Source organism: Podarcis cretensis, assembly GCF_951804945.1.
Source record: "Podarcis cretensis genome assembly, chromosome: 8".
NCBI classification, from domain to species: Eukaryota; Metazoa; Chordata; class Lepidosauria; order Squamata; family Lacertidae; genus Podarcis; species Podarcis cretensis.
In genome coordinates this window covers 51,424,485-51,439,741 of record NC_137177.1, presented here as the reverse complement: position 1 = coordinate 51,439,741, position 15,257 = coordinate 51,424,485, and the positions used below count along the sequence as shown (strand labels likewise).

The following is a 15,257-nucleotide window of genomic DNA, read 5'->3' as shown; positions in this document are numbered from 1 at the left end:
TAAAGCACTCTTATACCACTTTAACAGCAACAGCTTCCCCCCCCAAAGGATCCTGGGAAGTGTAGTTTGCTATGGGGGCTGAGAGTTGCTAGGAGACCCCATTCCCCTTGCAGAGCTACGATTCCCAGAATTCCCTGGGAACACAGACTTACTGAAAAGGCCCTGCCTTCCGTTGCTCTCAGTATCCCTTCTGCAGGGGTTGGCACTCAAACCAGGGCCTCCCATCCACATCTTAATGAACGGGGAGGTTGTGGATTTTTGGCACACGCATGGAAGGCTTGCCTGACATGGTAAGTCACAGGTAATGGGTTACTGTGGACAGCTCCCTCATAACTCCTCTTCTAGCAGGAGCAGCAGATCACAATCCATGGCTCAGCCCCTCATTTGAATAGGGGACTGCAGTTTTGCTCCAAACAAATCACAATCAGAAGACTATGTTCTGTGCTTGGTTCCTCAGTTGTGGTTTGAATGGAGAGTAATGCTCCAGGATTGCTAATTCAGGTGCCACTGTTATGTCCATGGTTTGTTCCTGTCAGGAGAGGAGCCATTTGCATTCGTGATAGAACAATTACCTGTGGCTCCCTGTGCCACGCAAGTGAGACCAGCGTGTGTGAGAGAGAAATCTTTCCTAAGCTGCAACCTTTACACCTCTTATCAAACCTAGACTTACTCTCCCACTGAAGTCAATGAACATGGCTAACTTGGGCTTATTAATTTCAGTGGGTCTACTCCAATTTGATTGAGTTGGATGCAACCCTATAACCAAGGGCAGGATGCCTCTTTTCCCACTCAGCAAGCTGAATTACTTTTGAAATCTTTGTCCTTTGCAGGAATTACTTGAATTTTGTCACGGAAGAGATGATCAACCCTTACAGGTAAGAGGTTTCTTTTCATAGAATCATAGAATTGTAGAGTTGGAAGGGACCGTGGGGGTCACCTACTCCAACCCCCTCCAATGCGGGACTCTTCTGGCCCAACGTGGGGCTCGAACCCCACGACCCTGAGATGAAGAGTCTCATGCTCTAGCAACTGAGCTATTAGTTCTGTTCTGTTTCTTTTGCTCTTCTTTTGCCTCTGGGCAACTCATTGATGAAGGAAGGAGCTGAGCATTCGCCTCTCATCCTTGTTCACCGAAAGTCCCCTAACTCGCCCGCCACAAACTGCCCCACCAGGTGCCTTGCACACAGAACAACAAAATGGCTGCTGGGAGGGGGGCGTTGGTATCGGGTTCAATATGGCGTTTGTGGGTGGTTGTTGCAGCACAGCTTCCTTGCACTTTTGTGCGCTGCGTTGGCCCGTGAAACAGCCTCCCTGGTGATCAGATATTGCTGTACAGATACTTGCCACCACTTCAACGCTTTTACTGCCGTCAGTTGGTTGGATTGCCTCTTGGTTTCCTAGGAAATAGGCTTCCAACAGCTGAATGGCAGGTTGAAAACTCAACAGGTAAAGCTTCCTCCAGCACTGTTTCTAGGCAAAGCTCCTCCTGTCAACAGATTCATATATTATTAAAAAATATTTATGTACTCTTGTTCATAAAAAACAACACCAGAGCGGTTTACAGCAAGTGTACAAATAAACCCGTACTTGCTATGGCTGTCCTAAGCTTTGGACACCCTGTGCTGGGTGTGTGTTTGTGTGCCTTTTACACAAATCCCCAAGTTTCAAGAAAAAGTGCAGCACAAGGCAATTAAAACTAATTCCTTAATTGGAAAGCCCATTAAAATACGATTTAAACCTGGAAATGGTTTTCTAGTGTCCTCACCCAGCTCTCATAGATCACTATTTATTGATCTCTGTTCTCCAGATGCCCGTCCTTATGAAGCCAGAGCAGCAGCGACACAAGCAATAGGAAGATCAGGCAGCTTGGGAGGGGGACCCCAAATTTTGCAGACATTCAAAATAACTTAAAGCTAAGGGCGGATTTGTAGCAGACCCTGGTTTCAGAATCCTAAAATAAGGCTTCATCTGCTGCAGGAGGTGTGATTGACTTATAGATTTTCAGCGTTTCTCCAGAACTTGTTTTTTGCATAATAAGAGTCACCAACTTTCTTTTCGGGCAGTGCTCCTGTGCCTCTTGACAGCTTTGTGGCATGCAGAGAAGCCTGGCTGGCAAAACTCTTCTGGGGTCGGAGATGAATTTTGCTTCTCAGTCATGTAGCTGTTGAAGAGCGCTGTCGGTTAGCAATTTCGTTATGGACTCCCTTTTCCCCACAAGTCATTACGTACCATGTTATATACCATGGGAGGAGTGGCCCTGTTTCACCAGACACCAAATATGGAAGCCTTATAATTCGGGCAGTTCAGGGAGAATTCAGATAGCAGTCTTCGTGTCTATTGTTTCAACCAGAAATCTGGTGGAGTGTTAAGAAAAGCTTTGCTGAACCTGGCTAAGCATCCTGTTGCCTGCAGCATTGAACCTGGTGCCCCAATAGGAAGCCCACAAGCAGGACCTGAGTGCAAGAGCAGCATCTCTCCCCACTCACATCCCCCAGTATTCATAGGCATGCAGCCTCCAGCAGTGAGGGACAGCATTGCCATCCTGACTAGAAGCCACCAAGAGCCTTGTTTTCCACAAAATCTTCTAATTCACATGTGCAAAGCAGGATTTTGCAGCAAAGTGTGTTGGAATCGGATATGCCTGTTCTGATTCACGCACAGCCCTAAGAAGGCAGAAACCGCCTGCAGCGGGTGGGGTGGGGTCTGTGTTATTGTTCTTTCCCGGAGGCTGAGCCCCCTCTCCCAACTCCCCGCGATGCTTGGCAAAACTACAAAGGTTCGTACAGACTCAGTTCATCTGACCTGGATGCTTTATAACTTCTAAAGTATGTTTGTTGTGGCTGCAATTAGATTGTCAAACACAGCATGTCCACTGGCCTCTCCTGGCTTTATGGTCTGCTGGTTGGTTACATGTAGCATCGAGGAGGTCTTCATTTTTTAAAACTTTCTTGGTTCTTTTAATGATTGGACTAAGGCAGGTAGGGCAGCTCAGCCTAACCCAGCCTGGTGCTTTCCAGATGTTTTGGACTACAACTCCCATCAGCTCTAGCCAGTGCAGCTGTGTGATGTCAGGGCTGACTGGGGCCAATGAGAGCTGAGGTCCAAAATATCTGGAGGCCACCAGATCTTGGGGATAGGCTAGTCTATCTCCTTTGATTTGTTTGCCTTATTTCCTCCCTTGCCTGCTATAGCCCAGCCTGGCCATGCACTTGGAGTTTAAAAAGTGTTTTCTACCCAAACTAGGACATGTTCCTAATCCACAGCCAGCTGGCTTTGTGGGGTTTAATTCCACAAGATGGCACGGAGGCAACTGTGAATCTCTGCCCCAGTCAGCCTACCAACTAAGCCAGCAAGAACGATGTGTGGACTGTTTGCCTCAAGGCAGCATATGGCCTGACTTGCAGGCTCTTCCAAAGTAGCCGCCGTTTTGCGAGGAGCAACATAGGAAGCAATGGAATATTTTGAACTGGGCAGTTACTCTGGTGTGGCTGGGGGTGGGAGAGCGAGTGGGCTTCCCTCAGGCATCTGATTCACCGCTGTGGGAAACAGGATGTGGAGCTAGATTGGCCTTTGGTTTGATCCAGCCGGGCTCTCCTAAGGGTCTTAAGATAAGCAGGAGGCTGTTTTCAATAGAAAATAGCTTTTTGTAGCGAGCTGCTCTGATCCCGGGGGAGAGGGGAGGCGATGGATTTTCTGCTGTCTTGCGTATGGCCTCTTAATCCTAAACGTGGTGGGGCTCTGCTGCTATATTCAGTTTTCCCCCTCCGTTGTAACTTGGTGATCCAACGTGTGTGCATGACTAAAGAATAATGTCCCTTCTGCTAATGCTGCAGTTGTGACGTGCATCATTGGTGCCCTGGGCCATCCCCCAGAGGTGATCTTAGAACCGCTTGCAAAACACTCTAACCCTCTCCCAACGTTTCCCCTCAGAAACCTGCCTCTGGCCATCATCATCTCCCTGCCCATCGTCACCTTGGTTTACGTCTTGACCAACCTGGCTTACTTCACAACGCTGTCTGTGGATCAGATGTTGGCGTCGGAAGCCGTTGCTGTGGTAAAATATGGAGTGACTCACCCGGAAATGGCTGCTCTTTTAGCTAGCTCGCTTCTCTGGCTTTTTGACATTTCTCTGTGTGCATTCTGGACCTGGCCGCCTCGTGCTATCTTGGAGTTCCATCTTTGCCATTCAGCCAACGCTGATCTTTCCCCGCTGCCACCCCCTCTGCGTTGGAGGATGCCATCGAGGCTCACATGACGATGAGCACGGATAAGTGGAACGGTAGCCGAGGATATGCATCTGTCTGAGAAACCACCACCACTGGCTATAAGAGCAAATCAGAGCCTGTGTGGTCTCGTGATCAGTTTCCAAAGTGACACCTCACAGGGGGAAGTGCTGTGTCAGTATTGACGTGAAATGTCCTCTCCTTTTTTCCCCCTTTTTCTTTTGAGGCCAGCTGTTGTTTTGTCGCTTGTCATTTTAAACACTTAGAGCATGCAGCTGCTACTGATTTATGCAGCCAGCGTGATGGTACCCTGGCTAGAGGGTTGGGGAGACCTTGGGTCAAATGGGAGCTGGCGCATAAAGCCCCTGTAGGGGAAGCCTCTGTCTCTCAGCCTTCCTGATCTCACAGGCTGGTTGTTGGTGCTAAAACGGAAGGCAGCGTGAAAGAACCACACCTGTTCTCCTGAGTCCCCTAGAAGGAAGGGGAAGGGGGGAAATGTGACAGGTAACTTGCTCCTTGTTCTTAATGATTGCCAGCGCCATGACCCTGCGAGAGAGATCAATTTTCAGTTGGCAGGAAGAAGAGAACCAGCCCCCCTGTGTGCCTCACTGGGCTGAGGGTCTCCTGGGTTCAAGTCGGTCTGTGAATCACATGATCTTGCAAATCCAGTTTACTCCACCTGGGCACTGTCACCTTCCCGCTTCTTCACATGCTCATCTGTTGGCATCTCCTGGGCAAACCTCTGACACTCCTCTTCTTTCCTCCTTCTTGTTTGCTCATAGGATTTTGGGAACTATCACCTGGGCGTCATGGCTTGGATCATCCCCGTCTTTGTTGGCCTGTCGTGCTTTGGCTCAGTCAATGGGTCGCTCTTTACTTCATCCAGGTATGTGTCTTGCTCTTCTGGTGGAGTGGGAGAATCTCCTGTGGTGGCTGGAGGGCGGAAATGGGAGCTTGATGCAGGGACCGAATGAAAAGCAGGCAATCCCATTAATACTTCTCCAGGATCTTTCAGGAGAACAACTTGCCTCATGTATTCCATTTTTTGTTGTGGAATACCTTCCACACTTCTCCTGTATTTATTGGCTGTGCCTTGTATCAGGTCAGACTTGTTTATCTAGCGTCCAGCACTGTGATCTCTTGATGGCAGTGGCCTCCTGGGGTCTCAGGCAGAGCAGGGTCTTTCCCCATCACCTCATTTGTAGCTGGAGATGCCGGGGATTGAACTGGGAGCATTCTGCATGCCAGGCAAGTGTTCTGCCCCTGACCTACATCCCCTCAATCCCATTGGAGAATATCTCAGAGTGGCCCTTCCCTTTCACACTCTGCAGCGGACAGAGGCATGGAGGATTAGCTTCCTCCTTGTCTGTATGAAACTGGTGCAACTCCAGACAGAATCCTCTGAGGCACAGTAATTTGGCTCCCCAAACCTCACCAAGGAGCTCCTTCTAGCTGCACGGCCCTCTTAAAGTAATTTCAGGCAGTGTGAATTAACCGCAGTGTTGTTCTTTCCTTTCTCTCTTAGGCTGTTCTTCGTTGGTGCTCGTGAGGGACACCTGCCTTCTGTTCTGTCTATGATCCATCCCAGGCTCCTCACGCCGGTGCCTTCACTCGTCTTCACAGTAAGGATGCCCACAGGGAAACCTCGATCCTTTCCATTTGAGAGGTGCTATAGGCAGTGATGACCCCAAACCTAGATGGCTTTACAAGAGGATTAGACAAATTCAGAGAGGAGAGGGATATCAGTGGCTACATCTTACTTTCTTAAGTGGATTTTTTATTTTTTAAAAAAGATAGTTCTGTTGGCACGACCATTACAACAAAATGGCTGGTGGTGTCAGGAGGGGGTGGGTCCACCTTCAACAGTTCTGCTCATTCAAGTTTCAGTTTGGAGGGGGCGTGTATTATAATCAAAATATCTTCTACATTCATTAGGCAGAGAGTTAGCTGTCGGCTTTCCTTGCAGCTTGGTAAGCATCCAATTTCTGTTCCCAATGATACATCGCTATGTTTGGCGAGTGAGGACAGCTCTGCTGTCTGCTGCTGGATTGTTGTGATGGTGTTTACTCTTCCAGTGATGTAAAATGATAGGTTTGGCAACTTGCGGGCCATGACTTACAAACCAGTTCCACTGCCCTTGGAATAGAGTTCCCTAAACAGCAGCAATGCTGTTTTGTCGGTGGATTTTCAATCTGTTCTCAGGACCAAGTTTATACAGGCAGTGACCTCCGTCCAGAATTGAGAAGCAACCGTGTCATTCGGAGATGGTTTAAGAAGAGTTAGTCTTGCTGGCATCGCCCTTTGAACCCCAGGCTACAGCTGAAGGCTGATGCCATTTGCAAAAGACTGCCTACGTTTTGCTTTTGAATTGGTGTGCCTTTCGTTTGCAGTGCCCAAGCAGCAGCACCTTTTGAACATATCCAACTAGCCAAGGCTGCCTCTATCCTTGCTTGCTTCCAGCCCACCTTCTCAGTCAGCTTATTACAGCTGCATCACTTGGGTCTCTCAAAGCAGGGGAAGATCTGCCCTGATTTAAAACTGTGGCACTTTGGGCTAGTGGCCTGTAGTCCTGCTTGCCCCATCTGGGGCTGGGGGCAGGACATTGTGAAGCTGGAGAAAGGTTCATCCAAAACGATCAGGAGGGTTAGAGCAGCTTCCCCAAAATGTTTGGGGCTTGTTCACTCCTGCAGGAATTTTGAGATGACTTTTAAAAGTGGATTGAGCAAATTCATGGGCAGTGGCTATCTGCCATTATGGCTAAATATGCTGCTTCTTTAGGAACATAGGAAGCTTCCTTATACCAACTCATATTTGGTCCATCTTGCTCTGTTTGGTGGTGGTTGTTGTTGTTGTTATTGTTATTATTACCACTACTGCTACTATTATTTAAATATATATACCACCCTATACCTGCAGATCTCAGAGGTTCACAGCATAAAATCACAATATAAAAACACAAAATATGTAATAAAAACAAAAACAAGAGCAACCCAACCATCCCTCCCCCCCCCCCAACACATTTTAAAAGGGCATCTGATATCAGTGTCTCTCCAGGATTTCAGGCAGGAGTCTCCCCCAACCCTACCTGAAGATGCCAGGGATTGAACCCGGAACCCTCTGGTTGCAAGACAGATGCTCTGCCACATTGCCTCTCTAGCTGGAGGTTTTGTCACAGAATACCAGCTGCTGGGGAGCAGCAGCAGCAGCAGCAGCAGCAGAAGTCTGTCAGAGAGGGATGGCTTTGTCCCCCACTTGCCAGCTTCCACCTAGAGAAGCCGGGTGCTATGATAGATGAACCTTTGGTCAGATGGAGCAGGGCTGCTCTTGCATTCTCGTTTCCTCATGGACTGTTCTTTATAGCTTTGGGGGACGCAGCAGTGGATAAGGCAGTTTTGGAGCCGGGGAGGCAACACGGACAGCTGCCTCACTCTCTTTGAGAGAGAGAGAGAGAGAGAGAGAGAGAGAGAGAGAGAGAGAGAAAGCATAAGAGAGGTCCCAGCTTTGGCGGGGGGGGGGCACTCTGCAGCATTCCTGGCTGCCTCTTGCTGCTCGAAGAACTCCCTGCGGCACAGGCTGAAAGTGTGCCAGGATCCTCATGCCAGAGCCTGTGGTGACAAGGACAGCAAAGCTGTTCTCACCCAGCTTAAGCCAGCTGCTTCTCTTGAGAACAGCAGTGCATTGTCATCAACACCAGTGGATTTGGCCTGGCAGTGGGGAGCGTGGTGTGGACAGCAGTCACGGACACTGGATTGGATCACCTTACTGAAATGCACTCAGTTTTGACCAGGGCGGGGGGTGGGCGGGCGTATCTAGATAGAATTCACTTTCCCCTGACAGTGCAGAAGGCTGCGGCAATTTTCGGAGAGGGTGACACTCTGGTCCATCAGAGATGGCTTCCCACTGACCACTCAGGAAGGGTGTGGGGGGGATTAAGCCATGGATAGGAAACATCTGTAGCTCTGTGGATGTCACTGGGCTCATACCCTCCAACATTTCTCTGATGAAAATAGGGGCGTCAATAATAATAATAATAATAATAATAATAATAATAATAATAATACCCCACCCATTTGACTGGGTTGCCTCAACCACTCTTGGCAGCTTCCAACACATATAAAAACATAATAAAACATTAAACATTAAAAAACCCTTCCCAAAACAGGGCTGCCTTCAGATGGTGGTCGGATAACTCCATACTCTCCAACATTTCTCCGATGAAAATCAGAACATCCTAAGGAAAAGCAGGACATTCTGGGATCAAATCAGAAGCTGGGACGGCTTTTGTAAATCCGGGACTGTCCCTGGGAAATACGGACACTTGGAGGGTCTGTGAATTCCAAGCCCCATCCACCCTAGCAGCCAGTATGTTTCATGGTTGCGGAGGTGTGTGTGAGATGGACCTACAATCTAGCAACATCTGGAGGGGGACCAACTCGCCACTACTGTGTTGAGCAAATCTTTTGCTCGAGAGATCAGAGTGTAGACCCCTGGCTGAGGTTTGGTAAGTTGTTCCAGAGAGCGGTTTCCATTTAATGGAGAACTGAGGGGCGTCGTAGGTTTGTTTGTTTTTTTAAGTTTTGGGGGAAACTGAGAAGGACTAGCCGCCTTGCTTGTTTGAGCTTGCACTCTGAATTTCCTGCTTCTGTCTGCTGGTTCTATGCCTACCTCCACTGCACACGTTTCAAAGGTTTAAAACTCTCAAGTTCAAGAGCCACATGTGTTTTCTAGTGGCTGCCGTTCAGATGACAAAATCACCTGCGCTACCATGTCCTCCATTAATTCTCATTTTTGCAAGGGAGGGCAGGCATTAAAAGGCAATGATTGTCATTTGGGTCACTCCTGAATTTTATCGATCTGTTTCCTCTCCTCTCCCCGCTCCCCCCTTCCAAATCTGCAGTGCATCATGACTTTGCTCTACGCCTTCTCCAACGACATATTCTCGGTCATCAACTTCTTCAGCTTCTTCAACTGGCTCTGCGTGGCCCTGGCTATCATCGGCATGTTGTGGTTGAGATACAAGAAGCCAGAGCTGGAGAGGCCTATAAGGGTGAGAGAGGGATGTGGTGGCGGCAGCAGAAGAGTGGGAGTTATCATGGGGGATAAGGCTGTCAATGGCTGCCAGCCACGATGGCCATGCTCTGCCTCCACGGTCAGAGGCAGGTGCTGGGAATCGCAGCTGGGCAGACTTCTGATGTTGTGCTCAGGTCCCACTTTCAAGTTTCCCACAGGCATCTGGTTGGCCGCTGTGAGAACAGGATGCTGGACTAGACGGGTCATTGGATTGATCCAGCGGGGCTCTTTTTTGTGGGCTCTGTTTATTGATTTACTATAATTTCATCTTGCTTTTCAGTCAGTTATTGTTTCTTAAACTGACTCATATCAATTAAAAAGTGAGAAGCTTCACCCTCAGATTTACAGACTGAAAAAGGAACTCGAGGCAAGTTGGGGAGGAGGGAAAAGGCATAGCTGGGCCATTACTTCAAGGCCAGAACCAAGTAGTGAGCTGCAAGAGGGCTTTTACATTCAGCTGAGGACAGGCTGATCTTCCCTTGCTTGTGTTTCTGCTTCAAAGGTCCCTGCAGATTTGCCTCAATCTTCTGGAAGGGATTTAAGCACGTACCAGAAATTTTAAGTTAAAGTGGAGAGAAGCTCTCTTGTTATGCTAGCGTATAATAAATTAGCCTTATTTTTTAAATGGACTTCTTGGGGGTTGTAAAATGGGGGAAGTGTGGGAGCCAGTGTGGTGTGGTAGTTAAGAGTGTTTGATTTGGGAGACCACGGTTCAGATCCTCAATTGCCCATGAAGCTCACTGGATTGGACCTTGGGCCGGTCACTGCCTCTCAGCCTGCCAACCTCACAGGGTTGTTGTGGTGGGGGGACGGGGACACTCCATGTGCCACCTTGATCTCCAAGTGGTCTAGAAAGGTTTTTAATTGAATTAAACAAAACTGAAGCAGTGAGTGGTTAATCCAGGCCAATAGGGTTTTTTTCTTTGAGTATAGAAATTGTCTGATTTTGCTGCTCTTTTGTGTCCCTTCCCCCCGGCCCTTTCCCATGTACAGGTGAACCTCATTTTGCCCGTCTTCTTCATCCTGGCCTGCATATTCCTGATTGTCGTCTCTTTCTGGATGACCCCAAAGGAGTGTGGCATTGGCTTTGCCATCATTCTCAGCGGGGTCCCCGTTTACTACTTTGGGGTCTGGTGGAAAAACAAACCAAAGTGGCTTCTCCAGCTCATATGTGAGTCCCTTTCCTGGCTTGCAGGGTGATGGCGGCATTGTGCGGGTTAGGAATGGGTGCGAGAACAGTAATCCGTACTCTTGATCTCAGCATAATGGTATTAAATTGATTGGGGGGGTTAATCCCCTTTCAATAAATTGTTAAAAGTATGGGAAGAAAAATATATTATCTTTTGACCCACTTGTGTGGGATAAATAACAAAAGAATCAGCTGGATGCCTGGTTTCAAAGTGTGGGACTAAACTCACTCTCCAGCAGGAGAGAGTCACTAGTAGCAGAGTTTGAATTCACAAAGTCAAGCAGCAATAGAAATGTAAACCTTTAAACCTTTTGCATATCCTGTTCAGTCAGCTTGCAAAGTGCTCCCCTCTTTCTATTCCTCTTGCAATGAACAGACAACACACTGTTAAGTAAGTTTAAAATGCTTTACTTACAAAATGTTCCGAAGGTTAGATTCATGCATTTATCCAAGCAGCACCAAGAAGAACACAGACATACTACCCCCAGGCACATTTTTTTTCTGTCTGACTGAGAAGGACCAGTCAGGTTTTGTGGGGGCAGCTCAAATTCTAGGTTCTAGGAACTAGTATTTCTGCTACATTGCCTCTTTGCATCCTCCAACCCTAACCCTCCACACACACTCAACCCCACCCCAGTCTTTGTAACCAGGAAGCCTGAACTCTGCAGGTAGATTGCATCATGCCAGCTGAGAAAATTCCCTTATGCTTACACATTTCCAGAGCCTGTGCTTGCTTGGTGGTGCCATGGGTGTGCAGAATACTCTCCAACCACATCCTTTGCCTGCCAAATATCCCCAGTTCAGTCCCTGGTCTCTCCAGGCTGAGCAGGGAAAACCTCTTCTGATTGAAATCCCAGAGAGCCTGGTCTTGAGCTTGGTGGACCAATGGTCTGCCTTGACAGAGGGCAGCTTCCTCTGTTCCTATAAGCAGAAAAGCCTAAGATCTGGTTTATTTCACACAACTAAAATGCAACTTAAATCAGCTCCCAGTCCCAGTTCTCTTAGCTCTCTCTTCTCCGACTTCCCTGTTGGTCTGTCTCTCTCCTTGTTAACTTTCCCGTCAGGCTAAGACCTTCCTATTCAGACGGGCCTTTGAAAACTAGGTGCAAATGATTTTGACCACTGGGCAATCAATATTTTCATGCTGGTTCTAAAAGTGCTTTGTTGTCTTTTAGCTATTGCTTTTAACTAGTTTATCTTCACTATTTTGCATTTTATGAAGTTGTTTTAAAAATGCTGCAAGCCATCTTGAATTCCAAGTTGAGAGAAAGGTGGGATATAAGAATATATCAAACAACAACAACAACTTGAGGGCAGCCAGCTTGTATATGTCCACTCCACAGAGCAAGTGTTGGGGGCCATTTGGTGCTCCTGGCCTGCTCTCCTTCTTTTTCAGCCCCAGAAACAAAGTTCTGTTTGAACAGCTGAATCATGAGAAGTCTCACTGGATGGTGTCCATGTAACTAAACACCACCATCTGTCTCTCCGGGTGCTCGAGACGACAACAACAAACAGGCTGACCTAGAAATGCAGAGTAGCAGAAGCGCCAAGGGTTTAATGCTGCACTTTCGGGTGGAGAACGCAAGAGCTTTTCCGTGGTTCCTCTCTCGGATTCTTTCTCCCTTTACACACACACACTTTCTTCCTCTTCCAAGTATCCGTCGCTGCTCTTAGAGAAGCCAATTTTTAAAGCTGTTTGGTGACAAATCAGCATATTAATTGAGTCCTGCACTGCAGGCCTTCCTTCCTTCCAGAGAATAGCGGGGTGGCCAGGGAGGGGGGAGGCATATGGAATATTCCAGGGCGGATGGAAGGAATATCTTGCAAGTCTCTTAATTCAAAGCTAATGCTCTTACTGCCTTGTGTTGTTTATCACCTTCCCGCCCAAGAAAATGTCCTTGTAGCCAGAAAGTGTTGGTGCAAGCCAAGTGTCCAGCCCTTTTGCTGGAAGCAGGCAGAAGTTGAATGGGGAACATTTTGAGAGAGGCTTCATACTCTTCAGGGTGCAGCTATGTTTCTCTTTTGTCCCTCTGGATGAACAGGTGCTCTGGATGAACAGGATTTCTGGGGGGAAAATACTTCCAAGCCCTGTTCGACAGAGGCAAAAGTGGTGTGAGCATACACACCACTCACCATGATCTAATGCTCAAACCACCTTTCACATTTTATTATTATTATTATTATTATTATTATTATTATTATTATTATTGATGATGATTATAATGATAATAATGATGATGATGTTTCTGGTTGCTTTATCTTGTCCAAGGCAACCCAAAGCCACTTACAACCAAGCAAACCTATTGTGGTTTTGTCTGCACACTGACACCTAGACTGTGCATCAGGCAGGGGACAGGTGCACATTTGAGAGAGCCACACACTCCTGCTGATTCTAAGCAGAACGACGATTTGTTAGAGTGTCCTTAAAACGCCCTTCAGTGTTTACGGTTTCCAAGCATTTCGCAATGCAGCTTGGTCATTTTTGTTTTTTGTCCATCCCCACCCCCAACCCTACCTCAAAACAGATTCCACGACAGTCCTGTGCCAGAAGCTGATGGAGGTTGTCCCACAGGAATCTTAAAACTAGAGGAAAGGCATTCGGTCCAAATCAACGCACAATATTATTTTGAAAACCACGAGTACGTCGGACTCTTCGTTCAACAAGAAAGCAAACCTCGAAGCCAGGGGCCTGACAGTGACAAGTCCCTAGACCCCTGCTGCCTGCATGGCCCTCCCCTCCCCTCCTTCCTCCCTCCCTCCCTCCCCCCCCAAGCCAGGCAGCTGACCAGAGGCAGGAGGCAAAGAGTCCCAGGTGCAAATTTAATCCAGGAAGAGAAGCTTCTGCTGGGAACCTCAAGAGGCCTCAGTAGACCCACCAACAGGGAAGCCAACAGGATGGCAATGTTTACATGTGCAGCTGTGGGCTGGACTCTTCGGTCTGTCCTTTGCTTGGTCCTCTCTTTCATTAGCAGCCTAAGTTTCTCCACCCTGAGTTCCTTTGCAGAAGGAAAACGAGAGTTGCCAAGAATCACCAGCAGGCCCACAACTGCCCCTCCACATGTCCAGAAAGGACAAAGAATCCAATGCAACTGATTCTCTTGCCGGAGGAGGGTTTTCCTGGGGCGCAAAAAATGTCTGTGTCCCTCCCACCCCGAGCTTTACACTCCTTAAAACAGATGGACACGCACACAGGCAAAAACAAGGAAAACTGTGACGCTGAAATTGTGGACTTGCACAGATATCAACTTAATTCCACTCGCAAAAAGACTTGGCTGCCCCAACATGGACTTCTTTTTTTTTTTTTAATTATTATTGTTGTTAATAATTTTTTTTAGGGATCTGCTTTTTATTTTTCTCCCCTTTTTCCCTTTTAAGATTCCCATGTAGTTCCGCTTTGTATTTGACTTGCAATAAACATTTTGTATATGGTCACCCTTGCGACGTTCCTTCCAGGCGGCTCTTAAGTTGACACCTCTTGGGCACCCAAGCTAAAAGCTCCCTCCGGGGCCTCTGAATCCATGATGATGTGGCACAGCGATCTCTGTGGCCAGAATTGAAATGCTGCCAGCTTTGGTGGCTACAGGAGAAATCCAGCTTGCTCTCCATGATTAGCCTTCACCCGGTATCTTCTGCAGGATCAATCGGCGACTTCTGGCTGCACCGACGGTTACGCCAATCCCTGACGCTTTCTCTTTCTGCACAGAGTGTCATAGGCTCCACTGACATCCATTTGCTCTTGGGGCTGGTAGGGGGAAGGGGTAGGAATGACAGTTCCGTGTGATGCCAAACCTGGAAGACTTGGAACAAAAGTTTGCAAACAGCAGAAGCTGTGGGTAGGCAGCTGCAGCCTGTAGCAGTTTTGTGTGCCTGGCTCTAGTTCAGCCTGTGTGGAGGCTTTGTAACTGGTCAAGCTTGGAGTGTCTGCTGCCATCTCATCCCCTGCCCCCTGGCAGTGGTCTTATGACTTCACGTCTTAGGGGACCAAGCAGGCAAGGGGGACCTGCTTGTGTACATTTCAATGTTAATGTTTTGCTTCTGTTGTTCTGGCAAGCCCTCTTATTTTTATTTAAAGGTTTTCTCCTCTCTCCCTGTGCTAAGCTTTGGGAATTAAACTTGACCCCTGGAAGTCCCGCCTTCCAGCCCCACAGAATTTCCAGCATCCGCCAACACAGGAAGTAGTTCAGTCACACTAGGTCAGTGTTATGGTCCAGCTGAGAGACACAATTTTTGAGGCATAGGAGGAGTGTAGCAAATGTTTTACAACAGGGGTAGCTGCCTTCCAGCTTTGGTTAGACTCCAGCTCTTATCAGCCCCAGGCAGCAAAGCCAATGGAGAGAGATGTTGAGTCCAGCATCATTCAGAGGGCACCACACTGGCAACCCTAAAAAAGTGGTGGTGTTTGAGGGTTGGGGTTGTCCTTTTCAAAGGGCCGTTTAACTGCACAGCTACTGAGTGGGGTGCATTGTAGGTGTAGGCCTTCCACCTCAGGCATGGCAGTTGTGTTTTCTGTCGGGCTGCCTATATATGAGCTGGCCTCAACCAGTGTTGAGCCTTTCACACTCCAAAATGAACCCTGAGAAATTCATCGTTTGGAGGGGTTACCAGGAATGCTTTGACAGCAACCGTAGCCCAGTCCTGTGCCCTCCAGGTGTTGTTGGACCACAACTCCTGTTGGCAAAGTTTCCTTTCATGAAATTACAGTCTCCTGCATTGATTCATTTGAGTCATGAATGTTAACACCAATTGAAGCAGATATTATCCCTCCCCTCCCCATG

The 15,257-nt window shown here is 47.9% G+C and overlaps 1 protein-coding gene across 1 annotated transcript in view; it reads left to right on the top strand.

Annotated features, from left to right (window-relative positions):
• SLC7A5 (solute carrier family 7 member 5) overlaps positions 1-13,914 on the top strand; it is a 48,689-nt gene extending 34,775 nt beyond the window's left edge. Inside the window, exons 4-10 of the mRNA XM_079988846.1 lie at positions 831-875; positions 3,931-4,054; positions 5,006-5,109; positions 5,749-5,845; positions 9,121-9,270; positions 10,287-10,464; positions 13,008-13,914. Coding sequence (XP_079844972.1) covers positions 831-875; positions 3,931-4,054; positions 5,006-5,109; positions 5,749-5,845; positions 9,121-9,270; positions 10,287-10,464; positions 13,008-13,063 — 754 coding nt within the window. The 3' untranslated portion in view covers positions 13,064-13,914. The remainder of the gene's footprint in view (positions 1-830; positions 876-3,930; positions 4,055-5,005; positions 5,110-5,748; positions 5,846-9,120; positions 9,271-10,286; positions 10,465-13,007) is intronic.
• Positions 13,915-15,257: the final 1,343 nt, after the last annotated feature.